Raw genomic sequence first — 26,903 nt, 5'->3', positions numbered from 1 at the left:
CTTTCTTGTTAGAATTATCAAAACTTGAAAATTAACAATTTGATGTGTGTAATATCCCCAATTTTGATTTGTTATTTGAGGGGATTAATGGAGTTTATTGGGGAGGTGCTAAGCATATCCCAATTTTGGAATTTGGGCATTGGGGGCATTTTTGGCATATGGGATAGGAGAAATAGAAAATTATAGCTCTAGTGGAATGTGGGGGCCACAAGAGAAGGCACTTTGACCCAATGGGGCAATTCGCACTAGTGAGAAGAGAGAGAGAAAGGAAGGAGTGCAAATTAGTGGAAGGTGGGGACCACCAAGGGAGAGAGAGCCAACAATTATAAATAGAGCTTGGAGGTCTCCATTTGGTACTTTTGATAATTTGACAATTTAACATTAGTTCTCTTGAGTTGCTTAGCCAAGACAACCATGTTGTTTAGCACAAGGAATTCCCGAGCAGGAATTCCACCCTCATTTCGGAGAACTTTGTGTGTCTCCCTAGTGAGGCAATTGGGGAGCTCAGTTCAGAGTTTCCATTTGGCACATTTATAGTCATTTCCTTCAACTGGAGCAAGTTTCCCTTAGACGCAGAAGAGAAATTGTGGCCCTTGGGAGGGCCAGCAAAAACGGGAATTTGGGCCAACCAATTAGCATAGAATCCTCCCACAAAGAGGGTTGTAGTTTCTTGTCAATTTGTGGGTCTGTTGGTGAGGAATTTGGGAGAGCTGAGTTGCTCCAATTCTTGGCCTGCGCAAGGGCTCACTGGACATTGTTACGCAATCACTTGGACAAGGAGAATCTATGGTGTGGCTACGGGGGAATAAGGGAAAATTTAGGAAGGAGATTTTATAAGAGAGATTTGGAGTGTTTTGTAGCAGATTTCATCTACAGCCAATTTTGCTAGCCAGTTAGAGGTCCACACACAAATTGGGGTCACCAGGGCACATTGGACTCAACCCAAACCCTTTCTAAGTTTTTGTGGGTTTTATGAGAGGAGGCTAGGATTAATTTTGCAGAACTTTTTGAGCACTCCTAAGCGCAGAATTCCCAATTGCATTCAGCAGTCAGCAGCAGAAATTATTGGAGGACATAGTTATTTCGGGGACCATTTCCACCACTTGGGTTCGCGAGATATTTTTGGGTTTTGTTGAGCTGGTGGAGTAGTGCCTGTGGCTAATTTCTCAAAAAAATTGGAGCAGTTTGGAGGGCTAAATCAACAGTTCCTTTCCAGCGGCAACAACAGTTTTCTAGGTGGACGCAAATTTGGTAGTAGAGTCATTTCCAGCATTTGGGTACCATCATATTCACTTGGAATCTTGCCTTGCTTGTTGTAGCAAGCCCAAGTTCTTTTGTTCCTACTCATTGTACTCCATCTGATTAATTTAATAAAAAGGCTTAGCGTTTTGGGTGTTATTTCTGGTATCCGGTATTTCTGCATGTCTGTACAATTTTTATTGCATGTTTATGATTTCACTATTGTTATCACTTAATATTTCCATTAGGAATATTACAATGTGTCAAACCTTTCTTAGTAGCATTATCATCTGCTATACAACCTATAGGTATTTAATAACTTGTACAACTATGCTGCCGACAGATTAGTTCTAGATAGAATATTTACTTCTTAGGGTTTCAAATAGGTGGCAAATATCGTTTAAAAAAAATAAAAATAAAAAACCAAAATCTCTAATGTTATTTGCTTGAGATTCAGTGTGCGAGAGCTAGTTGACACAGCACCCATTTCAGTAGCATGGGATCTGTTTCCGGGTTTCAAGGATCCACTTACATAGCAGATCCTACATGGGTCTAGGTGGATCCATATCCATATCCGAAACAGGGATCCACGAATCCCGCATCAATACCCTGTGAATCTGGTGACATAGATGTCGATTAGAGGGTCAGATATTCTGCTAGATAGGCATTACTGGTTGGGCATGATAAATCACATTTTTATGGTGATTAAACATGGTCTGAATAAGAGATGTCAACTAGTTTCAGAGTTTTATTGTGTTCCTTATGGAGCTACAATATCAGTAGGAAGTGCTCAACATAAAGAAAAACTTGGCAGGTTGATAAAGACATATGTGCTCACTTTCCAGACTTGGACTGGTGCCATCTTTGTGGTATACCAGCATTATGCCTTATGCATATCAGTACTTTAAAGATTGACAACATCATGTACTCGGATTGAATTCAGCTGATTGTACGTGGAAGATGGCAGTGTACAAACACTGATCTTATCTTTTTGATTTATATCATGTCTTCATGCCCTGTTCAAACTTCATACATGATATCACCATTATCTTTCTGTGCTTAAACTCAGGCTAGCAAACAAGAGACAAAGGTGCAGATTTTGAGGACATTCGAATTTATTTTTTGGGATGATTTCATAGTTCACACGAGTGATGCCTCTTGATCTATTTTCAACAAGGGCACTAATTTGGTGAGGTCATACTGCCGCCTTTGTGTATTTTTTCAGCATGTAAATGATATAGATTAACTGCTTCCTAGGTTCTGACTGCTATTATTAACAAGAGGAACACTCTTCAATAAGAAAGCTCGGTAGGTACTTGAGTGCACATATATCGAGAGGACTACCTTGAAGAATAGAACTCCACTAAAAGAAGGTTTCCAAGGGATTTAAATGATATATTATCATCAAATTGCAAATAGATTAAAACTAAAAGTGCCTCACTTTAGGGGATCCATGAAAAGTTCACTTATTGTTTCATATTTAATATAGAGGTTGCACACTGATAGAGGAGCAGCAGGCATTGATGAGGTCTAATGAAGTTACTAAAGCATATTTTGAGGATGAATTACTCTCAAAGAGAGCATTGCTATTTTAGAGATGACGAATGGCAAAAGAGACCAATTCAAAATACATGACATTGTAAAAGAATTTAAAACATTCTTTTCCATTGCATTTTATTGTTATTACTTGGAGCACATTGTGGATCTAGACGAAACTTAAGCACTTTTTATTGTGAAGTGGTTGAGGAAGATCTCTATGACAGAAAGAGAGTTCTCTTTTGCTATGGTATGGTAGAATTAATGGTAAATCCCCTCCAAGCTTAGTTGAAGATCACTGGGAGGAAGAAGCCAAGGGTTAAGTTCATATGTGAGGTTTTCCATCTCTCTCTTCTCCTATCAATCGATGAAATGGATTAATGCAAGGATTACCATTGTTTTGCTGCTGCAATAGCCTTTGTAGAAGGGTACTTGTACTCCAATAAGAAGGGATTAGTGTGTGAGGTTGTAACCCTTGCCGACCCTCCATCTAACTTTGAATTTTGAGTGATTTTCTGCTGTAATTTCAGATTGGATGTGGCGCATTATGGCCCTTCTAATCTTGTGATGCAATCAGAATTTCAGATATGATGTACTGTTGGGCTGTTCATTCAATAGAAGGCTGTCCTACCTTGTCTACTTCATGTTATAGTTGTTCCTTCATACTGTAATGATTGCACATTATTTTGGCTGTAATTCATGGTTGTGACGGTGCATCTTGTACAAAGGCTCAGTTTTTGTATAACCTACAATATCTGTTCTGGACTAATTATGGCACATTGAGTGTAATCTTGACTGCATCACCCAATTGATAGGCACTGGCTTTGTCCACCATCTTGTCTATTTCTAAAGCTTATCTTACATATTTCCTAAGGATTCCCCCAGTGTGCCACAGAAGAGCCAGCTTAAAGTGAGGGGAACAGCTGCTGTGGTGACAATGGCCAATACTCCTAAGTGCCTATAGTGTTGCACTAGGTTTTGAGACTTTGAAAATTATTCAGTGCAGGTCTGGGAAGTAACAGAGCTACATAGTATTTTATAATGTTTCTGTTGAAAAATCAAGGGCAGCTAGATTAGGGTGATTTCTCTTTACTTTGATAACTGCTTGTGATGTTCTTTACTTCAACTTGTAGTATTTATAATTAGCTTCTTCTTGTCTTGATTATTATAGAGTTCTTATAATCAAACAGCTACCAAACTATGAAGATCAATAACACAAATGGACACAAGATATAGGCTGCTAGCCAAGGCCAAAACCTCTCCTAGAGAGGAAAACCCACAAGTAATTATTTTCTTCTTATAGAAACTTCAAATGATGAATTCCAAGACCTTAGACGCAAGACTAAGACCCCTCCAAGACCAAAGTCAGCCTTTTTTGTAGATTAGCTTCCTTCCCACAAAGCCCACACTAGTCAAACAACTTCAAACTTCAGATTTCAGCCTCTATTTCAGAACTTCGGCTACTGCTTCAGGTCTGCAACTTTTCGGCCTCTACTGCAGTTCTAGTTTTTGCACGTGTGAGTGGATTTAGGGCAGAATTATGTCCTTTTGGTCCCTAGCTTGGATTGTTTCTTTCTTCTTGGTAATTCAGCTTCCAAAATTGATCTTCTTGACACCAAACTTCGGCTCCTTGAGGTGACTGCAATTCGGTCTTGCTGCAACAAAATATGCCCTATTTCCTACGCACGAGTGGGATAATATGGCCCAAAAACAGACTTCAAAACTTCAATCTCTCTTCCTTTAGTTCTCTTCTTCTTCACTAACCCTTTTAGTCTCTTTTTTGTCCTTGTGATCGAACTTCCTAGATGAATTCTTCAAACGAGGTTTAGTTCCTTTATATATAGGCTTCTTGTGAGGCTGGAACAGCCCAAATGAGGCCGACTTGGTCTTTGTTGGACACCTAATCCTCTAAGGGTTGGTGTGGAAGTTGAACAGCCAAAGGGGGTCCAAGGGACCACTTGGAATATGAAACCAAGGGTCACTCCTATATATGTATCATTGTGAATAATAAAAGCAATCTAATGTTTATCATTCATATTCTGTGTCTACCATGTATGCGTTTGACAGTCTTGGAAAGAGACTTTTGACTCTTTTGACTCGTAATAAATTCTTCTTACAAGATACAAAATGCCCAATAGGGTCAATTACATATGATAATGATTCTTTTGACTTCTTAACTCCCCTAACAAATCTTAGAAGCACACAATGGGTGCTAGACCTAAAAACAATTTGACCTAGAGTATGAAACTGAACCAAGTTACATATTTCAACAAACCCTCTTAACTAGGGAGGTATTCATAATACATAGAAAGTACATGGACATTCTCATACTGAAGAATTCTCATAAGAAGATTTGGATTGGTCAATCATCTGGTAAGCTATCTTTTCAGATCATATCAGTGCGTCTCATCATATCAACCAGCATTGTCATATAGCAAGGCCTTGACTAACAGCTCTATCTCTCCCTTAGATAAGAGCATAATGTTGGTGAGACAATGATTTATAGACACCTTCATCATTGTCTCTCAAGGCACATACTCCATCCAGATGTTCACACGGTATGTCCTTTTAGGACCATTCTTGTCTTGAATTTGCACATCCTCAAGGAATTTCCTCTTCAACTACTCTTACCTATTGGATGCCCTACCTCATCCTCAAAAAGTATCGATATCAGTGTCAAATGCTTACCCAATCCTCCATTCTTTCTTCATGATGTGAAGACAAGAATGATGTGTCTATCTCTCCCTCTCAACTAGGGAGGATCTACTCATTCCTATAAAAGGAATATACCCAAGTTCCCTCTTAACTAGGGACTTGTTTCCAACAGCAGCTATCTGTTCTTTGGTGGAGATCATGGTACTATCAGTTGCTTGTAGGGATCCTCCTTTTTGCATCATCATGTCATGGATGAACTTCAACTTCTTCATCATGGAGCCATCTTCTTCCATAACTTCTTCGTAGGGCTTCGGCCATCTTCTACATCACTTTCCCTTTTTCATTTCATAGTGTGGAACTAGGTATGCTAGTCATGTCATCTTCTTTTCATCGGAAAGTGACCTTCCTTTGTCATCATTTGGTTATCCTTCGTACTGCTACCTCTTCCAAGTCATGTTCTTTATCAAAATCATCCATCCAATTTTATGTGTACTAGTTGTAGGTGAATTTCTACAACCTTCTGTCGGTAGCCCTGTTCCAATCTAACCAGATGCTTGCTTTCAAAAATCAAAAAATAAATATCAAAAATACAATTACCTCTTCATGATGGCCTTTTCATTATAATATTTGCTTCAGCAACAACAACATCCTGCACATTGTGTGAATTCATTTCCAAGGCATTCATTACCAAGGTTCTTCTTCTTCTTTCATACTTATCAAGGTCTTCATACCTTTTACATGTATGTCATAGCTAATCCTTCTAATCGTTATCAGATGTTGATTACTCATTTCATTTCAAGTGGCTATAGGTACAACTTTTCGAATTCTTCTTCCAGCATCTTCATATACTGCTTCTTCGGGATCTCAATACATAGTTACTTCATCATAGGAACAATGTTTGCCAACCACTTCATGTTTTTCATGAGGTCATGTAATGTTGATTTCATCTTGTCATCATGTAGAAGAATTCAAGGCATATTGAATCGTATACCTTCATGTACCATTCAGAAGGAAGAGTTTCCTTTTTTTTTCAATTATGCTCATGAGATAGAGCCTTTCAACCATCCTATCTGCAACTATGGGATGATATGACTTCATCTAATTATTAATAGTTACCAAACATGTGCATACTTTATCTTTCATGTGATCATCTAGACTTCTTCCAACAGCTTCCTTTCCTTGCTTCAAGATGCTTCAACCAACTTGACATGTTGCACTTCTTTGTCACCATACCTTCATCCTTGTAAACTGTAGATCCCACACAAGGTGGACTGTAGACTATTTATGTGATACTTTCTTCTTCCAAGTAGAGGTGAACCTTTTAATAAGGATTCCAATGGAGGATCTTAATGATCCTCATTCTGCGAGTGCTTCTTTCTAATGATGATGAGGTGTGATGGTCTTCTTTTCTATCTTGCTAGATGACTTGCTCTAACCATACAAATTGCTTCTTCGATTATTCTTTCTAGTATGATACCATCTCAATATTGCTATACATCTTATCATGACTGTAATGCTTCCTATTATTACTTGCCAACTTCTATTTACTTGGAAATAAACTAAATGTGAGAGATCTTTTAATAGTAAAGTTCTTTCACTTCTCCTTTCTTTGACTTCTTTTCTTCTGGTTCATCTACTTCTTCAGTCACATGGGCTTCACTCCTTTCTTTTCTTTTCTTTTCTTGGTGCCCTTCTTGAGTTTAGGACAATTCCTTTTGAAGTTCCCATATTCATTAAATTCAAAGCACTAAATTTTAGACATGTCAATTTTCTTTTGAAATCATTTCCGAGGCTCAAACTTTCCAAACTTCCCTTTCCTCCTTGTCATGGTTGCATATGTTTTTGTTTGCTCATTTGGTCCAACATCATTCTTTGCCTTTAACCTGGTTTCTTCAATCTTATATAATGACCATGGATCATTGAATGGAGTAGTTTCCTTCTTTCCATAGATGCTTGATACAAAATTGCCCCATTCATCTGGTAGTGCATTGAGTACAAGAGTGGTCATTTCGGGATTTGACATTGTATCTCCTAGCTCTTGTAGTTGATCTCTTATTTGAGATACCTTCATGAGATATGAAGCTACTACTTCTTCCTTTGATACTTTCATCTTGTATAGTTCGGTTCTCAAAGATATTATTTCTCCTATTGTGCTTTCATAGAACAATCCCACCAACTTGTCATATATTTCTTTCGATGTCTTCAACTTTTCTACATAGAGAACAAGAGAATCCTTGATCGATTCGATGAGGATTATTTGAGCCCTTACTTCTTCTTTCATAAACTTTGATAGTGCTTGAGATTGCTTTTGTGGAGATTTGGATATTGAACCCGTGACATATTCATAAACTTCATTTTCTATGAGGATCAAATCTATTCTCTTCTTCCACCCAAGGTAGTTCCATGTCCCAACAAGTTTGTTGTTCTCCTTGCAGAAGGTAGTCATTTGGCTTGTAGATTGAGAGATGAAATATAAAGTACTTACTTGTCAAATGAAGATGTCTTCTTGATGACATGTCTTCCATTAGATGTTTCCTTGATGGTCTTCCTTCTTCAAAAATACAATGCTTCTTCTTCAAGATAAGGACAGATGTTCTTTTTCAAAGATGTTTGAGATGTGATCCTTGCTTCCAAGTGAGGTAGATTTATTTAATTCCTTTAATGATGGAGTGCATCTTCTTACTTCCTTTGGATGATGATGTAGAATGTGGAGATCTCTTAAAATACCTTAAACATGTAAAGTCCTTCTTTTACAATGGAGGGGGAGTCTTTGAGGTCTTCCTTTCTTCTTCAAGAGTTCTTCTTTCAAGATGATAGGGTCTTTAGATCTCCTTGATCCTATTAGCTCCCCTTGATGGCGTGATTCCCTTGATGCTCTTCTTATGTTTGGCCCTTATGTATCCTTCTTTAGTTGAGTAATCTTCAAACTGCCTTTCTTTGTTACCTTAGCTTTGATACCATGTTGAGAAATCAAGGGCAGCTAGATTAGGGTGATTTCTCTTTACTCTGATAATTGTTTGTGATGTTCTTTATTTCAACTTGTAGTATTCATGATTAGCTTCTTCTTCTCTTTATTATTATAGAGTTCATATCATCAAACAACTAACAAACTATGAAAATCAATAACACAAATGGACACAGGATATACTCTACTAGCCAGGGCCAAAGCCTCTACTAGAGAGGTAAACCCACAAGTAATTCTTCTCTTCTTATAGAAACTTCAAATGACAAATTCCAAGACCATAGACCTGAGACTAAGACCCCTCCAAGACCAAGTCAACCTTCTTTGTAGATGAGCTTCCTTCCCACAAAGTCAACACTAGTCAAACAGCTTCAAACTTCAGATTTCGGCCTCTATTTCAGAATTTCGGCTACTGCTTCAGGTCTACAACTTTTCGGCCTCTACTGCAGTTCTGGTTTTCGCACATGTGAGTGGCTTTAGGGCAGAATTATGTCTTTTTTATCCCTCAATTGGATTGCTTCGTTCTTCTTGGTAATTCAGCTTCCAAATTGATCTTCTTGACACCAAACTTCGGCTCATTGAGATGACAGCAATTTGGTCTTGCTGCAACAAAAGATGTCCTAATTCATTCGCACGTGTGGGATAATATGGCCCAAAAACAGACTTCAAAACTTTGATCTCTCTTCCTTTAGTTCTCTTCTTCTTCGCTACCCCTTTTAGTCTCTTTCTTGTCCTTGTGATCAGACTTCTTGGATGAGTTCTTCAAATGAGGTCGAATTCCTTTATATATAGGCTTCTTGTGAGGCTTGAATAGCCCTAATGAGGCTGACTTCAACTTTGTAGGCTGACTTGGTCTTGGAGGGAGAAATTTGACTCTTTTGAGTCATAATAAATTATTCTTACATGATACAAAATGCCCAATACGGTCAATTACATATGTTAATGATTCTTTTGACTTCTTGACTCTCCTAACAAATCTTAGAAGCACACAATGGGTGCTAGACCTAAAAACAATTTGACCTAGAGTATGAACCCATGCTATAAAATAATAATAATAAATTTTCTTTTCTCTTTTACATCAAATACAAAAATCAAGAGTACATAAGACATTATGAAGACCGAACCTAGTTACATATTTCAACAATTTCAAATATGCATTTTCCATTTAGCATTGGAAAATAACAACAGAACTTAAACCCTTTTTTGACTAACCTTCTTATCAAGTTCATTTTTTTTCTTTGCTGTCTTTTTTTCATAAAGCAAGACCTCCTTGAGATATGCAGCCTGCTCTTTTTTCTTATCCTTGATTTGAAGTTCAAAGTTCTCTAGTGATTTTGACACATTGTCAAGGTTTTCTTTCTCCACTTCCAGCTCTCTTTCATTTCTCTCTATATCTTTCTCAATGTTAAAAATTTGCCACAGAAGATACTCGGTTTTCAAAGATTTCTGCAAGAAGCCAAGAAGAAACACGGTAACTCAATCAACACAACATGACAGAAATGTAAGTTAATCTTGAACAAAGAAAAGACGAAAATGTTGATGTTAGAAAAACGTCATCAATCTCCAATTCTAAAAGACTGAAAATCTATATTACTGATTACCAGAACCAAAGTCACAGGAGGCATCTGGGAACAGATTAGAAAAGAAAAAGAGAAAGAGCATGACATCGCTCAGGTAAAACTCACCATAAAACTTGGAAATTAAAATTAAAGAAAAAAAAAAAAAAATCTCAATTTTTTACAAAAATAAATGTAACATTTTTTAGTCCATGAAGTACCCATTTCATTGACATGAAAATAAAGATATGTGAAATTATGAGTGTTCAGCAGGCAAAAGTGCAATTTTCCATATGCTTCAAATTGTTTATTGTAAGTAAGTTTCAAAATTTAAATGTATCAAATCCAAACTACATGCATAAGGTAGCATGGCATCAATAATAAAAAGAAATGCATCCAGCATGACTGCTTTCCTTTTAGAGTTTTTCCATATCATTCATATCACTCAAGGCTTTTGCTACAGACCCAGCAAGTTATCCTACACTTCCCAAGTCTTCTGTAAATTCACCCATAGTTTTAACACTTGGACTCAGACTTCAACTCAGCCACCTATCCATTCGGGTTTCGACTCGGACACAAATTGATTCGGACCGGTTTCATATCAATAATGACTCAGGCTGAAAACAAATGAGGGTACAAGACACTGTTTCGAGGGCTCACCAGTGACCACAAGGATTTCACTTTGCCTCTATGCCAAAATCTAGGGTTGACCCTAGCTTGTTTTAGAGATCTACGAGGAAGTCGGCTCTACTTAATATATTCATGATTTTAAAAGAGAAAGGAGGTCGATCCTAGTATGTTTTAAAGATACAGCTATAAGTAAAAGGTGGACCAGGGTATGAGAGTGAAATCTAAATTCACCTAGCTGTTAGGTTTGATCAGTGCCAAAAGAAGCTTTTTCCCAGGCACTTGATACATGTTTCAATTCTGTTTTGAATGTGAGTCATGAGAGAATTTTGACACAGGTTTCAAGACAATTTGTGCACGAATTTGCCCCATAATTTTAAAAACCGGAACTGAGTCTTGAACCAGTCCACCTATCAAACCGGGTCTCAAACCGGAAACAGATCAAAGTGGGATTCAATTTTTGATGAAAAATTATTTTTAAGAACTCAAACCATGATTCCAAACCATTAGAGACAAAATATACAAATCATGTTCATCTATATACCATGTAAAGTGCACACTGTTAAATGGTGTTGTCATGGATGCCAACATCAAGCTTTGAATGCTTTTAATATTCATCTAAGGAAGCATTCATTGGAAGCTCCGCGGGTTAAGAAGCCCTGGAAGGATGAGAAGTTCCTGCGGCGTGGTCATGATGCCCCACTTTTGATGAAGAATTTGGATGAGAAGCTCAGTGTTTCTGCAAGCAAGACCATCTTCATTTGATAGCCCTCATCCTGCCAAATCCAATGGTAGATGGCACACCACATAACTCCTCACAGTCAAGGAGATATGCCTCATTAAAGTTGGAGCTCCGTTCTGTGGTCAAGAAGCCCCAAAAGGAGTTACTAAAGATTGACTAATTAATGACATTTATTCTTAAGGAAAATTTGATAAAATTGTGTTGGGCTTATCAAGGAATATCCAAATCAAATTCGGCTTATGTTCAAGTTTTTTATTGAAAAAAATATCTCAAATATTTGAGGTTAATTCGGCCTTAATGGGTAATTAATTTTGGCTCCAAAATTTCCAATTTAAAAATTCAAATCTGTATGGTCGGCTCCATAAAATTGGGCATGTCAGCCCCTCTAAAATACCCCTCCATTACTATATATATATATATATATATAGATATAGATATATATATATATGTGGCTCGTATTTCTCCATGAAATGCATCAATTAATTAAGCACATATCTTTTGTTTGTCTGAGATTTTGAGGCCCATCATTATCACACCAATCTGTGAGAGAAGGCCGAATTTGAAGAACTTTCATCTCTGATCTATTCGCTGGCAAGGACAAATGTCTGGAGCATTGCTTGAGAGTCAAATCAGAGTTTTTATGTTTAATTTTAAATGGGTTTTTGTTGATTCCTCTGAGGCTTGGATCTGTTTCCTGAGGCCTATCCTTGACATTGTCTAAGGCATCTTTCCGTTGAGAAACCAAGTGCAATGTAGTCTAACACTTAGTTTCTCTTCTTGATAATTACTTGTGAAAATTAAATGTTTTATTTTTATTTCTTTATTTCTTCTTCAGCAAGCGATTATACATGTTAAATCATTCAAAGAAATAGAGATCACAATGAGACAAGAGAAACCAAAAATTATGCTAGTGGGCAGGGCAAAACCCACAAGGGGCAAACCCAACAATCTTTATAGAATCAGATCAAAATGAGAGATATCCAAGCCAAGACCAAGACCAAACTGCCACCTGTTGAAAAATGTAACTAGTTTTGATCTTCATAGTTGTTGCTGTACTCATTTCGATATGTATCCTATGTAACAAACAAGAAAAGAAAGGAAAAAGTTATTATTGTAAAAGCATGTGTAACAAACAAGAAAAGAAAAGAAAAAGTTATTATTGTAAAAGCATGGGTTTCATGCTCATTATTGATAGTCTTCTAGGTAAAAGCATGTTCTTCATGATTCTAGGGTTTGTTAGGTTTTAAGAGCTATTGTCATGAGTCAAAGGAGTCGACATCATGTTTATTAGACCCTTCAGGGCAAAATGTAATTGGAAAAAGAATTATTTTTGAGTCTAAAAAGTCTTGGGATCTCCAAAAGAACAAGTCGGCCTTAAGTAGGGAATTTAGACCCCTTGAAAAAGCTATATAAAGGAGCAGTTCGACCTCATTTGACACTCACTTGCCAAGAAGTTTGATCTCTCAAGAAAGAATTTGATTTGTAGCTGGGAAGCTGAAAAAGGAAGAGTGTGTTGAAGAATGTAACTACTGTCGGCCTTCAGCAACAAGCCAAAAATATGTGTTTATGTTTCCTTGGAAATTGCTAGGCTTTGGATTGAAATTCTTTAGCATGCTTGGTTTCTGCACCTTAGAAGTTAATATCATGATTTGGCAAATAGATTAGACGCATGTTGTAGGATAGAATAGATCTTGAAGAAATCAAATTCAACTCATCCTTTCCACTTTGATTAATTTTGCTGCAATATTGATTAGTTTGGTTTCTGCACCTTAGAAGTTAATATCATGATTTGGCAAATAGATTAGATGCATGTTGTAGGATAGAATAGATCTTGAAGAAATAAAATTCAACTCATCCTTTCCACTTTGATTAATTTTGCTGCAATATTGATTCATAGATGTATGTTCTTGATTGCTAGTCTGTAGGGGCTGCCAGTGACTTGCAGGTGTTGGCACACTCATCCACACCCACTTAGACATCACCATCCTTCTCTTGGACACCTCATACTGCTCTCAAGTCCTGCCACCGAGATTATCTTTTCAAGGTTAATGAAGAACACTGTAGGCATGAATTTTTGTGCAAGATGGGCCTCTGAGGGGTGCTAAGCTTGGTAAAAGGCCTCACACATCCTTCATCCACCCTCATCCACCTTCATAACACCTTCATAACACCTTCCTTGCCCTCAGGAAGCTCTCAGACCCTATCCTATAGTAAAACAAGGCAATCCTGTAGCAAAATAGAGTTTCCTGTAGCACCCTGTAACAGTCCCGTAGCACTACTCAAACTCAACCAGATTTTCCCTAGGATCTTGATTTTTGCATTTTGAGATTGAATGATGACCCCCAGGCTTTGAATCCATGATTAGGGAAACTCAAGGACCACTCTAGACCCGTCCTTCCTCCAATGCAAGCACAAAACAGCAAATAGATAAGGAAGCAAATTTTCACATTTGAATCACAACGAGTGTTCTCTTATGCAGTGAGTAAAGACTCTGTTGTTAATGTTAAAGCCATCTTACACTCAGTGACATGAAGGGAACTCTCCAATGCAAATAGATTAGACTTGGTTTTTGAATTTGCTAGTTATGTGTTGTAGACTGAATTTCTTCTTTCCAAGCAATTTGCAACTAGATTAGTGATTTCCATTCTGCAAGTAGAATATTAGCTTGATTAGTTTGCAAATAGAGTAGCATGGTTTATTTCTGCAACTAGTGTAGTCTTTCCCTTTCCTGCAATTACACTTAGTCTCTACATTTAATGAATGGTATTTTCATTTCTGCAATTAGGCTAATACTCCTTTATATTTTGTCTTTCCACAAAAATTATCTTTGTAGATTAGCTGAAGGAGTGGTCTATGCTTGCCTTGATCTAATCTAATGACTGAGGGTGACATGAGTATAACTTGACCTACTGTCCATATAGCATTGTCACCTCTAAGTTTGTACGAACCTCGGATTGATAATTCAAGTTGAGAGTCTTTGGAGTTGCAACATCCTTGATACAATACCAAGGCTCATCACTTTTTGGCACCGTTGTCGGGGAGGTGTCCAAGTAGGTGTTGTTTCTACTTAAAAGTTGCTTGTCTTTTCTTTCTGTTTTTCATCAGTACTATCGATTTGAAAGCTTTAAAAAAAAAGGGGAAAAAAATTCAAAAAAACAAGGCTAGTTCTTTCATGCCTCGTAGGAGTAGGAATAGTCAAGGGAAATTCCTACCAAAAACCTCCAGCCCTTCAAGCAGCCAACTATCATTCTTCTTTGGTGACTATGATCATCCCTCTCTGACTACAGGGGGGTTAGAAAACCCTTTAGGTAAGGAACCTGAAATTTTTGAGGAAACCATAGGAGAAGAAGATCCCACCTCGCCTACCCAAACCATGGTTGAAAACAGACAAAATGAGTTCTTTCCTATCTGAGAAACCAATGGGGAGGCCAGAATGAAGAATATAAGCCCTGCTACCCTTCCACATTTCCATGGCCTAACCTTTGAGGACCCTGACACCTTCATGTTTGAATTTGTTGTTGTCTGTAGGACCTATGACTATACCTCTGATGAACAGAAGCTAAAGTTGTTTCCATCCACCCTCAAAGATGCAGCCTTGTGCTGGTTTATGGGCTTACCTAGAGGCAGCATCACTACCTAGGCCCAAATGCAGCAAGTCTTTAATGAAAAGTACAGGGATTACTATAGGTCCAAAGAAACAAAGGAAGAAATCTTTAGGATGACCTTAGGACCAGATGAATCTTTAGAGGACTATGAGGAAAGATTCCAACTCAATTATAGGAGGGCTAACTGTACCCTTGACCCTAAGTCACTCAAGCTAGTTCTTCTCTAAGGGATCAGGGAGGATGTAATGGAGACCCTCAACATGTTGTCTAGAGGAGACATCTACCAATTGCCTTATGATGACATCAAAACAATATTCAAGAATCACTCTAGTGCTGCTAGGAAAAAGGGTAGAGCCAGGGCCTGGTCAGTTCATCTCCCTCTACATTAGCCATCAAACATGAGATAGGAAGTATGTTGGAGGATTTCAAAAGTGAAATGTTACATACCTTTGCCCTACAGATGGACACTATGCAGATTAAAAGGAAGCAAGAGGACGCAGATGTTAGAGAATCTAGGGCAAAGTAGTCTTGTGATGATTCTCCATGACTTGATAACAATTTGTGAAGTCTTTTTACTTTTTCTAGTTAGCTTATACTTCTTCTTATTAGTGCATATGTGTGTGCTTCATCAAACTGTTACCAAAACAAAATAACAAGAACACAAAATTTGGCTCTCTGCCAAGGACAAACCCTATCCACTCTTGAGAGGAAAACCAGTTGTAAGATTTCTCTTATTGAAGCTTCTTATTTGAACAACTGCCAAACCCTAGACCCTTGACTAGGATATCCTCTAAGCATAAGTCAAATCCTTCTTTCTGCACTGTCACTTCTGACACATCTTCCAGCACTTCGTTTTCCAATTAGAGTCTTTTTCACATTAGAGAAATGGACTCCTTCACTAGGCTTGTGAGTCCATGGAGGCTTGATCTCTTCACCCAAACAATAGACTGTTTCGCTTGTTGTCATACCTTTGTTGCACCTCGCACGTGTGATGGTTTCTAGCCCTAGAAACAGTGCTTTATACTTCGGTCTCCTTCTTTTATTACTCTTCTTGATGTCCTTCTTCCTCACTGGAGTAGTAGCCCATTATGGACCTAATTTCAGCCCCAAACAAACAGAAATATCCAACTGTGATTTCACTGTTGTTAGGGCCGCAGATTGTTCTTCATTCTCTCGCACGTGTGGCTATGTCTGCTCCAGAAATGGATTCTTTTACTTTGTTGTTTTTCCTCCTTATCTTCGTTGTCCTTGTTACTCTTTTCTGCCCTTGTCTTCATCCTTTTTAGCCCTCTCTTGCTTGCGGATTTCAGAGTGAAGTGTGTATCCAAATGAGGAGGGGACAACCTCTATAAAAAGAGGTTTGTCCCTGCTCTTTTAAGCCGACTAGACTGTCCATTAGGCCGACATACGGTTTGTACCATAATTCAATTTTTACCCATCGTTTTGCTGCTTGGAGACCACATTGATGCTAGGAGGGGATTTGAGCATGCTTGGAGGTGTTCCCTTGAACTTGTATGATGTCATACATGATGTAACATGCCCTCAAAGGGTCTTATCATAATTACATTTTGACTTTGACTCTCTAGAAGCACTTCAAAATGCGCTTGTCCTATTTTCAATGAGCAAGAAACTCATTGACAAATAATACAAAAATAATTTCTCTTTTCTTAAATAAGTACAAATATCAAAATTACGCTTATGAAGACCTAGCCTAGTTACATTTCCTTCAACACTCCCTCTTAACTAGGGAGGTATTCATACAATATTACAAGGTGTTTGGCAATTTTCAAGCTTGAGAATTCACATAAGAGAAACCGGATTGCAATCCATCTCTTAGAGCACCATATCCATCAGCATTGTCATAGTGTAAGGCCTTGACTAACAGCTCCATCTCTTTACGAGACCATGAGCTACAATGTTGGCGAGACCAATGATTTATAGACACCTTCATCATTTTCTCTCAAGGTACATACCCATCGGGGTGTTCTCCGAATATGACCTTCTAGGACTATTCTTATCTTGGGTTCCCAGCTTTCAAAGAATATTGGTCCTCTTGTCTACTCTTGTCTTGGATGCCCTACACATCCTCAAAGAGTATCGGATGCCAAAAGATTACCTAATCCTCCCATTCTTTCTTCCCAAGTGAAGACAAGAATATTGTGTCTATCTTGTGTCTACATTTCATTAATGGCCTTCATCTAGACTTATGGCTGTTAGTCCTGGTCTAGTGCATAACCCATGAAATGGAAAACACAATTTTCACTCCTTTGTAATCAGGGGTGATCCAAAACTCCCTCTTGATCAGGGACTTGTCAGAGTTCCCTCTTAACTGGGGACTCTTCCTTCATCGCTTCTTCTTCGTGGGTCCTTTAGCTGCCTGATCTCCTTCCTTTCTTGATGTCATGAAGTCTTCGATTGAACTTCTTCTCGGTAGGGCACCATCCATTGATCACTTTCCTTCTTGGTTTATCATGTCAAATTTTTGTGGAAAGTGACTATCGGGTTCTTCTTTTCATCTTGGCTACTCCTTTGTCATCTTGTCCATGCTTTAGAATGCTCTCCTCATGGATGCTCCATCGTACTTGCTAGGTTATATGCTTTGACCTAGTAGCCCATCATGACTTCATCCTGATATTGCTTCAATGTTGCTTTTCCTTTTGTTGTATGGCTTCTTTATCACGACATCTTCATAGAGTAGAATCAGTTATCTGCACCTTTTATATTTCCAAGGCCTTCATAGGTGTCAAGGGTCCTTTCTTCCTTTATCAGAGTTGTCCTGCCTTCTTTCGGGAGATATCTTTCAAGGCATTTTGTTAGATAGTGATTCTTGGTGATCATGGTGTTCTTCACATGCTTGATCTCTTTCTTCATTTGCTTCTTCTCAGATAGATAGGTCAACCATCTAATGCTTCTTGTGGAAGCATTCCTTCATTGCTTGCTTTCTGGACTTGTCAACATTTCTTCTTGCTTCTTAGTCAGCAATCTTATGCTCCTTATGTGAGCATGTTCTTTTGTTGGCCTTCATTGCATTGTGGTACATGCCTTTGAGCATGTTCTTGGTGAAAGAGATTCTTTCATGCCTGATCATGTTATAGAATTATACCCATGACTTAATAACAGACAACTGAAAACACGACTTAAACTTTGATGCATACATACCTCATCTTGATCCTCCTTGATCATCCCTTGGTGTGGCCCTTATTTCTTCATCTTATCTTACCTGCATATCATCCTTTTCTTGAAACCCATGAATGGGATTCCCAATGAGACATCTGCCTTGGTTCATGAACCTTCTTTTGAAGATTTCATCATAGGATCTTAAAGATCCTTGCCTTGCAAATGTTTCCTTTCTTTGATGACTTAGGTCTTCTAAGATTCTTATTATGATCAAGTTTTATTTCATCATGTATGAGGTCCTATACTAATTATGCTCCTTTTACATGAATATCTTGAGCTATATTTGTCATGCTCCTATATTCTAGAAGATATTTCTACTTATGCATTTTTGTTCTTCTCATAAATGCTACATCTACATGAGAATCTAGAACTCTATGTACATCATGCTGCTAGATCCTAGAGGATGTTTCTAGTCATGCAATTTCAATTTATTCCTACATGCTCCTATCTTACTCAAAAATTTGAAAGACGTCTAGAAGTAAAGGGTTTGACCTAGTCATAGTAGAGATCTGGAGGATCATCCTTCTGTTGCTTCTTTCCTTCTTCTTTCACCTCTTGAGTCAATTGAGCCTCTTCCCTCTTCCTTTTGTTGTTGTTGTCCTTCTTAAGCTTAGGGAAATCTCTTTTGTAGTGTCCATATTCTTGGCATCCAAAACATTGGATCTTGGACATGTCTTTGTTGTTTGTTCTTTGTGGACCAAACTTGCCAAATTTTCCCTTTCTTTTGGCCATGGTAGCAAATGCTTGCTCTTTTGATCCCACATCTTCTCTTGCCTTAAGTCTGGTTTCCTTTGTTCTGCCTAGAGACCACATTTCACTGAGAGTGGTTGCTTCCTTCTTGGCATATATGCTAGATGTGAAGTTTCCCCACTCCTCAGTTAGAGCATTGAGTACTACAGTTGTCATCTCTATGTTAGACATGACTTTCCCAAGCTCTTGAAGTTGATCTCTCATTTCAGAGATTTTCATGAAGTAGGGAGCTATTCCTTCCTCTGTTATCTTCATCTTGTATAATTCATTCCTCCTACATATTACCTCTCCGATGGTGGATATCGAGAATAACTCTAGTAGCTTATCATAAATTTCTTTCAATGTCTCAAACTTGGAGACATAGGGAACGAGAGAGTTTTTGATTGATTCTATCAGAATCCTTTGAGCTCTTGTCTCATCCTTGTTGTACTTGGCTAAGGCTTGAGTCTGCTCCTTAGCAGGGATAGTGATATTCCCTTTGACATGCTCTAGGAGTTCATTCTCCTTGAGTAGTAAATCAGTCCTCTTCTTCCATGCAAGAAAGTTATTGGTACCTACCAATTTATTGCTTTCCTCGCAAAACGACATTGATGTATATTCAGAAGGGGACATGTACTTACTTGATAGATTTTGAGATTTGATGCATTTGATTTCTCCTTGAAAGCTTGAAGGCTTGTCTTCCTTGGATCTTGATGTCCTTCAAGTTGCCTTCTTCAAGTGGACTTGCTTGGTGTTGAGGTTTGCTTGAAGACTTGTGGCTTGATGTAGATATGCTCTTCTTTGTAGGCGCCTTTCTATAAGGCTCTTCTTCTAGCTTTGTAGACCTCTTTGATGAATGACGGATTGTAGACCCTTCTTGTCCTTGAAGTGATTGAGACTTCCAGGCTTGATGCTTCAACTTTGTAGATGCTCGAGTGTTCTTGAGTTTCCCTTTCGTTGATGTGTCACCTACGCTCTGATACCATGTTAGAGAATCTAGGGCAAAGTAGTGTTGTGATGATTCTCCGTGACTTGATAACAATTTGTGAAGTCTTTTTACTTTTTCTAGTTAGCTTATACTTCTTCTTCTTCTTATTAGTGCATATGTGTGTGCTTCATCAAACTGTTACCAAAACAAAATAACAAGAACACAAAATTTGGCTCTCTGCCAAGGACAAACCCTCTCCACTCTTGAGAGGAAAACCCTTTGTAAGATTTCTCTTATTGAAGCTTCTTATTTGAACAACTGCCAAACCCTAGACCCTTGACTAGGATATCCTCCAAGCATAAGTCAAATCCTTGTTTTTGCACTGTCACTTCCGGCACTTTGTCTTCCAGCACTTCGTTTTCCAATTAGAGTCTTTTTCACATTAGAGAAATGGACTCCTTCACTAGGCTTGTGAGCCCTTGGAGGCTTGATCTCTTCACCCAAACAATAGGCTATTTAGCTTGTTGCCATACCTTCATTGCACCTCACATGTGTGACTATTTCTAGCCCTAGAAACAGTCCTATATATTTCGATCTCCTTATTTTATTACTTTGCTTGATGTCCTTCTTACTCGCTGGAGTAGTAGGCCATTATGGATCTAATTTCAGCCCCAAACAAACAGAAATATCCAACTGTGATCTTACTGCTATTAGGGCCATAGACTGTTCTTCATTCTCTCGCACGTGTGGTTGTGTCTGCTCTAGAAATGGCTTCTTTTACTTCATTGTTTTTCCTCCTTATCTTCGTTGTCCTCATTACCCTTTTCTGCCCTTGTCTTCGTCCTTTTTAGCCCTCTCTTTCTTGCGGATTTCAGAGTGAAGTGTGTGTCCAAATGAGGAGTGGACAACCTCTATAAATAGAGGTTTGTCCCTCCTCTTTTAGGCTGATTAGACTGTCCATTAGGCTGACTTACAGTTTGTACCATAGTTCAATTTCTACCCATCGTTTTGCTACTTGGAAGACCACGTTGATGCTAGGAGTTGATTTGACCATGCTTGGATGTGTTCCCTTGACCTTGTATGATGTCATACATGATGTATCATGCCCTCAAATGGTCTTATCATACTTAAATTTTGACTTTGACTCTCTAGAAGCACTTCAAAATGTGTTGTTCCTATTTTCAATGAGCAAGAAACTCGTTGACAAATAATACAAAAATAATTTCTCTTTTCTTGAATAAGTACAAATATCAAAATTACATTTATGAAGACCTAGCCTAGTTACATTTCCTTCAACAACAGAAAGGGCACTAGCTATCTTTTTCTCTAGATGTATTAAGAGACATCCTAGAAATGAGTGCCCACTAAATGTCATAGAAGTCTCCTTTGTTTGTGAGGAAAACCATGCAACAGACAAATGTCCCTCTCTGTCAAGCCTGAAAGTTTTATACCAAGGGGCAGAAGGTGGTTCAGAGCAACTCTACTCCATTAACCAAAGGAGGCCCCAAGGCCCTCGGCCATATCAACAGGGCATGCAAGATGCACATTATCCTCCTTACAATCCAAATTAGAATGCACCTTTCCATCCTTGATACCCTTCCACTCATCCATCATAGCCCATATCTCTCCTTGGCCCTATACTCCTCAACCTATCTACCCTCCTTTCCAACCATATCCATCTCAATCTCCTCAATGGGGCAGCTCCTCACAAGGATGGAGGCCTCAAACAACCCAACCTCTTGCATTAATGCCTTCCCCTCAACCTCAACCTCAACCACAGCTCCCTCACCATAACCCACCTAAGCAACCTCAAATGCCTACCCAACCCAATCTGAACCCGAACAATAAGCAGGCACAACAAGTTTACAGTGGGGAGACATCCTATCCTACTTATGTTGTGGAAATCCAAGAGATCAACCTTTGGTCTGGGAAGGTACTTCCAAATGCTCACCCACCTTCTCCACCTGAAGAGCTTGAAGAAGAGAAGGAAGAAAGTGCCCCTCAATCCAATGCACCTCCTTATCCAAAAAGGTTGGTCCACCCTAAATAGCACACCCCGAGAGAGGCTGAACTTTTAGGAGAATTGAAGAACCTGTGTTAAAATACCCCTTCTCCAGGCCATCAAAGATGTCCCCATTTACAACAGGCTTATCAAGGAAGAGTGTTTTAAAAGGCTTGGGAGAAGAAGAAGAGATACCCCCACTATCAATGTTGTTGGGCAGTTGTCTAATCTGATGCTTGGGAGGGTAATCTCCCCAAAGTACTTGGATCCTGGTAGCCCAGTAGTGGATGTGCACATAGATAGCATTATGGTCCCTAATACCTTGATTGACCTTGGGGTTGCAATCAATGTGATGACCAAGGAAACCATGCTCAAGCTCAACCTCCAAGGGGCTTGAGGAAGACCACTACAGTGTTGCAGCTTGCAGATAGATCCACAGTAGCTCCTGAGGGAGTTATTAAGGATGTGATGGTCTCCATTGACTCCTGGGAGTATCCCACTGATTTCCTTATCCTCCAACCCAAAACCAAGTTTAATGGTTACCCTCTCATCCTAGGAAGACCTTGGTTGGCCGCTACTGATATATACATTAGTTGCAGGGTTGGGAACATGACCATCAAGAATGGGCATCTATCAAAATAGTTTGTGTTGTATCCCCCTGCTCAACCTTCTATTGAGCATGACTTGCCCTTGTGGTTAGAGGATGAGGATGAGGAAGAATTTTATCAAGCATCCCTCTACCCGATCTGTACACTAGACACTACTGTAGGAGGGAGGTAGCTTGATGAAGGTGACCTTATTGACCATATCTTACAAAATCAGCCTCCCACTACCATGCCGGTTTGTGAACTAATGCAAGAATCTAATACTAACCCATGGACTGATTTGTGCTCTGTTGACCCTAATCTAGATGATGTCAAGGTTGTAGACATTAGCCCATCTAGAAATCTAAAGATCAACCCCTCTCTCTCAGCTGAGCAGGAAGAAAAATTATGCAATGTGTTGAGGCAACACCTGTATGTTTTTGCTTGGGACTATAAGGAGATGAAAGGTGTGCATCCCTCAATTTGTACTCATCATATCTACATCAAAGAGGGATGCAAGCCTGTGCACCAACCCCAGAGAAGGATGAATCCAGATCTTAAGGACATTGTGAAAGAGGAATTACAAAAGCTATTGGATGTAGGGTTCATATACCCCATTTCAGATAGTGAGTTGGTGTCCCCCCTCGTCATAGTTCCCAAGAAAAATGGGAAGTGGAGGATCTATGTTGATTATCGAGAACTTAACAAGGCTACAAAGAAGGACCACTTCCCTTTGCCTTTCATTGACCAAGTCTTGGATGGCCTTGCAGGGAAGAGATTCTTTTCCTTCCTAGATGGGTTTAGTGGGTACAACCAAATACAGATCAGCCCTGAGGACCAAGACAAGACCACATTCACATGTCCTTGGGGTACCTTTGCCTATAGGGTCCTTCCATTCGGTTTGTGCAATGCCCCTACTACCTTCTAGAGGGAAATTTTGAGTATCTTTGTTGACCTTGTTCATGACACTGTTGAGATATACATGGATGACTTCACTCCTTATGGTTGTGACTTCCAGGAAGCTCTTTCTAACCTGTGTAAAGTCTTAAAGAAATGCATTGAAATGAATCTTTCATTAAGTCCTAAGAAATGTGATTTTTTTATGAATGCAGGGACTGTCCTAGGCCATTCCATATCCAAGGAAGGGATACAAGTTGACCCCAACAAAATTGCCATCATTAAAAGGGTCCCTATCCCTCAAAAACAAAGAGATGTTAGAAGCTTCCTTGGATTGGCTGGGTACTATAGAAGGTTCATTAAGGACTTCAGTAAATTGGCTTCACCCTTGTTTGGACTATTGGCTAAAGATTCAGACTTCTGTTGGACAGATAAATGTCAAGAGGCCTTTGAAGTGCTAAAGGAGAAGTTGACCACTGCACCCATCCTTAGGGGTCCCAACTGCACATTACCTTTCCATACCCACACACATGCATCAGATAGAGCTGTAGGAGCAGCCTTACGACAAGTGGAAGACAAATTGCCCTATGCTATCTATTTCATTATTAAGAACCTTTCTAAAGCTTAGCTAAATTATATAGTCACTGAAAAGGAACTCCTGGTTGTGGTACACTCTTTGAACAAGTTTAGGCACTACATCACTAGATATCAAACTTTTGTCCACACTGATCATGCAGCCATCAAGTATTTAGTGAATAAACCTGATGTCAATGCTACAATAATTAGATGGTTGTCATTATTGCAACAATTTGATTTAATTGTTGTTAACAAACTAGGGAAACAGAATGTGGTTGTAAATTTCTCGTTAAGACTGACCTTGCCTACAGGGACTGAGGAGATGGTAGATGATCAGCTCCCAGATGAACACCTCTATGCCATCTCAGTGTTGTCTCCTTAGTTTGTTGATATAGCAAACTATTTGGTTGTTGGGAGGTTCCCTCCCAATCTATCCTCCAAGGAGAAGAGCAAGATTATTAGGAAGAGTTTCCCATTCATTCACTTGGATTGGGGGAAATCTTTTCAAGTTGGGGCCAGATCAGATTTTGAGAAAATGTGTGAGGGAAGAGGTCTTTAACATCCTCTCAGCATGTCATGACGGACCATGTGGAGGCCACTTTGTTTATAAGAGGACAACCTTCAAAGTTCTACAAGTTGGTTACTACTAGCCCACTCTACATCAGGATGTAAGGAGGTACACCACCAGATGTGATCAGTGCCAAAGGATGGGCAAGCCCACACCTAAGGATGAAATGCCCCTACAACCTCAAGTGACTCTGGAACCATTTGAGAAATGGGGCATGGACTTCATTGGGCCCATTGATCCCCCATCAGGACAGAAGAAGTATATCATTGTGTGCACTGATTACCTGACTAAATGGGTTGAAACAAAGGTAATAAAGGCAGCAACTGAGCAGAAGGTGGCTGAGTTTCTGAGGGAGAACATCTTCTACAAGTTTGTTTTTCCAAGGGAGTTAGTCACTAATCAAGGGACAAAATTCACCTCAAATCTGATTAAAGACATCATGAAGCAGCGCCACATCAAGCACAGTTTATCAACTGCCTATCACCCTCAGGCAAATGGGCAAGTAGAGGTCACAAACAGAGCCTTGGAGAACATTTTGACTAAGGTTGTTAGCAGCAGCAGAAAGGATTGGGCAGACAAACTTATAGAAGCCACTTGGGCCTACAATACCACTTGGAAGACCACCACTGGATTTACCCCATTCGAATTAGTTTATGGAAAGAAGGCCCTGCTGTCCATTGAATTTCAATACAATACCCTAAGGATTGCAGCTCAGTTAGACTTAGACCTCACTGCAGCACAGCAAGAGAGGATGCTCTAGCTCAAAGGTTTAGATGAATTCAGATTGCAAGCTCTCCTACAAACTGAGGTAGTCCAGCTACAAATGAAGATTTGGCATGACAAGCACATTAAGGAAAATGCTTTTCAAGAAGGTGATTGGGCCCTGTTGTATGATTCAAGATTCAAGGATTTCAAAGGAAAATTAATGACAAGATGGTTGGGCCCTTGTCTAGTGGAAAAATGTCATGAGAATGGGTCTTTCCAAATCAGAACAATTAATGAGGAAGGTATCCCCTTGCTTGTCAATGGTTATCGATTGAAAGTGTACAAAAGACCTTTGTCCAAAGAGGAGTTTATTAGTTCAATTAGCAAGGAGCTGAATGTGATTGGGAGGCTCACAACCCTCAATTCACCGAGCTTTTGACCAAAAAACATAAAAAATAAAATACAATAAAGGGCCTAGGTGAAAACCTCCACGAGGCATCTAAGGCCAACTCTAGGGTTGAAAACCTTTATGAGGCAACCCAAGGGCAAAAAAAAAAGATGAAAAGATCCCTAGGTGAAAACCTCCTCTACAGCGCCCGGGGCAGGCATGCAGATTGAAAACCTCTCCAGAGGCAGTCTACATGTCTAAAATAAAAGGAAAAAGAAAAAAGAAAAGATGAAACACAAGTAGTCCTTACATCAATTTTGCTAACATTTTTCTTTTGCATGACTCCAGACAGTCAAGCGGACATCAACTGAAAGGACAAAGTCCACAGTCCAGTTCTCCATTCCCCCAACCTAACCACTGCATTTCCATCATCATTCATCCATCTCCCTACATCTCTCCATCACCTAGTAAGCAACTGCACACAATTTTGCCCCAATCCTGCTATGCTACAGGACTGTCCTGAACTGCTATAGAATTTCCCTAAACTGCTACAGGATAGAGCAGAAATGCTACAGGGTTGAGATTTGCTTAGAAAAAGGGGTCAAAAGTCATATTTTTTCCTTACGAAATGTTAGGAGAGATCCACCCAACTTCCTTCACCTCTCATCCACTCCATTTAGCTAATTCTATCCTCAAGATTCCACCTCTGACCCTGAAAGAAACAGGAAAAAAGGACTCTTCCTCCACTCTTTTTCACAAACTTTCACCACCATCAAAAGCTTTTGTCCCTATCCCTAGGCTTGCCATGATTTATCCAAGTCCCTAAATGCAATAAGAGGTTTTGAGAAGGCACTGTGTGACTACTATGCGAAGGAGATCAATCCTATAACAGCCTACGCAGATCCAACAAAACCATAGAAAAAGGATTGTTGCAGCTCCAGAACGAAGATTTGGCCACCCTAAAGCATCAAGAGGCCATCCCTGAGGCTTAGAGAGGTTACACCATCCCTGAGGCTTAGAGAAGTCACACCATCCCTAAGCAGCAACTGCAAGGTCACCAATCCACTCCAGCAACAGTAGATCGACCCTAGCAAAGCCCTGCAGGGAAGAGAGATTTCATCAATCAAATACATCATCATGTTGTTTTGTCTAAAGAGGGCCTGTGCATAAGCAAGACAATGGAAGATACCACCTTCAAAGAGCAGTTGGTCGATCATTTAGTTCAGTAGCAGCATGCATGAATCTCCAGCAACTCGACGTCACAGGTAGGCTCAGGTATGACACCCCTCACCTCTTCCCTATGCAAATAACAGTAAAAAAATGTGTTTAATGAGCGACAATAGAGTTTTGATGGGCTAGAGGTGGCCAGTAAACTTGGCCATTTTAGATTAGTAAACTACGGTCTACTTAGCCAACCATGCAACGTG

General features: G+C 39.3%; 1 protein-coding gene across 2 annotated transcripts in view; it reads right to left on the bottom strand.

Annotated features, from left to right (window-relative positions):
• The window catches only part of TTN8 (Structural maintenance of chromosomes (SMC) family protein), a 315,922-nt gene that overhangs the window by 219,220 nt on the left and 69,799 nt on the right, over positions 1 to 26,903 (bottom strand). For both annotated transcript variants that reach the window (XM_089436139.1, XM_089436140.1), the window contains exon 3: positions 9,605 to 9,838. In XM_089436139.1, the coding sequence (XP_089292265.1) occupies positions 9,605 to 9,838 (234 nt within the window). The remainder of the gene's footprint in view (positions 1 to 9,604; positions 9,839 to 26,903) is intronic.

The sequence above is a fragment of the Pinus tabuliformis genome, chromosome 5_2 (assembly GCF_031772625.1).
Source record: "Pinus tabuliformis cultivar Carrire ecotype Pingquan chromosome 5_2, CPIR1, whole genome shotgun sequence".
Lineage (NCBI taxonomy): Eukaryota > Viridiplantae > Streptophyta > Pinopsida > Pinales > Pinaceae > Pinus > Pinus tabuliformis.
The sequence above is the reverse complement of the archived record's forward strand: the minus strand, read 5'-3'. Positions and strand labels throughout refer to the sequence as shown.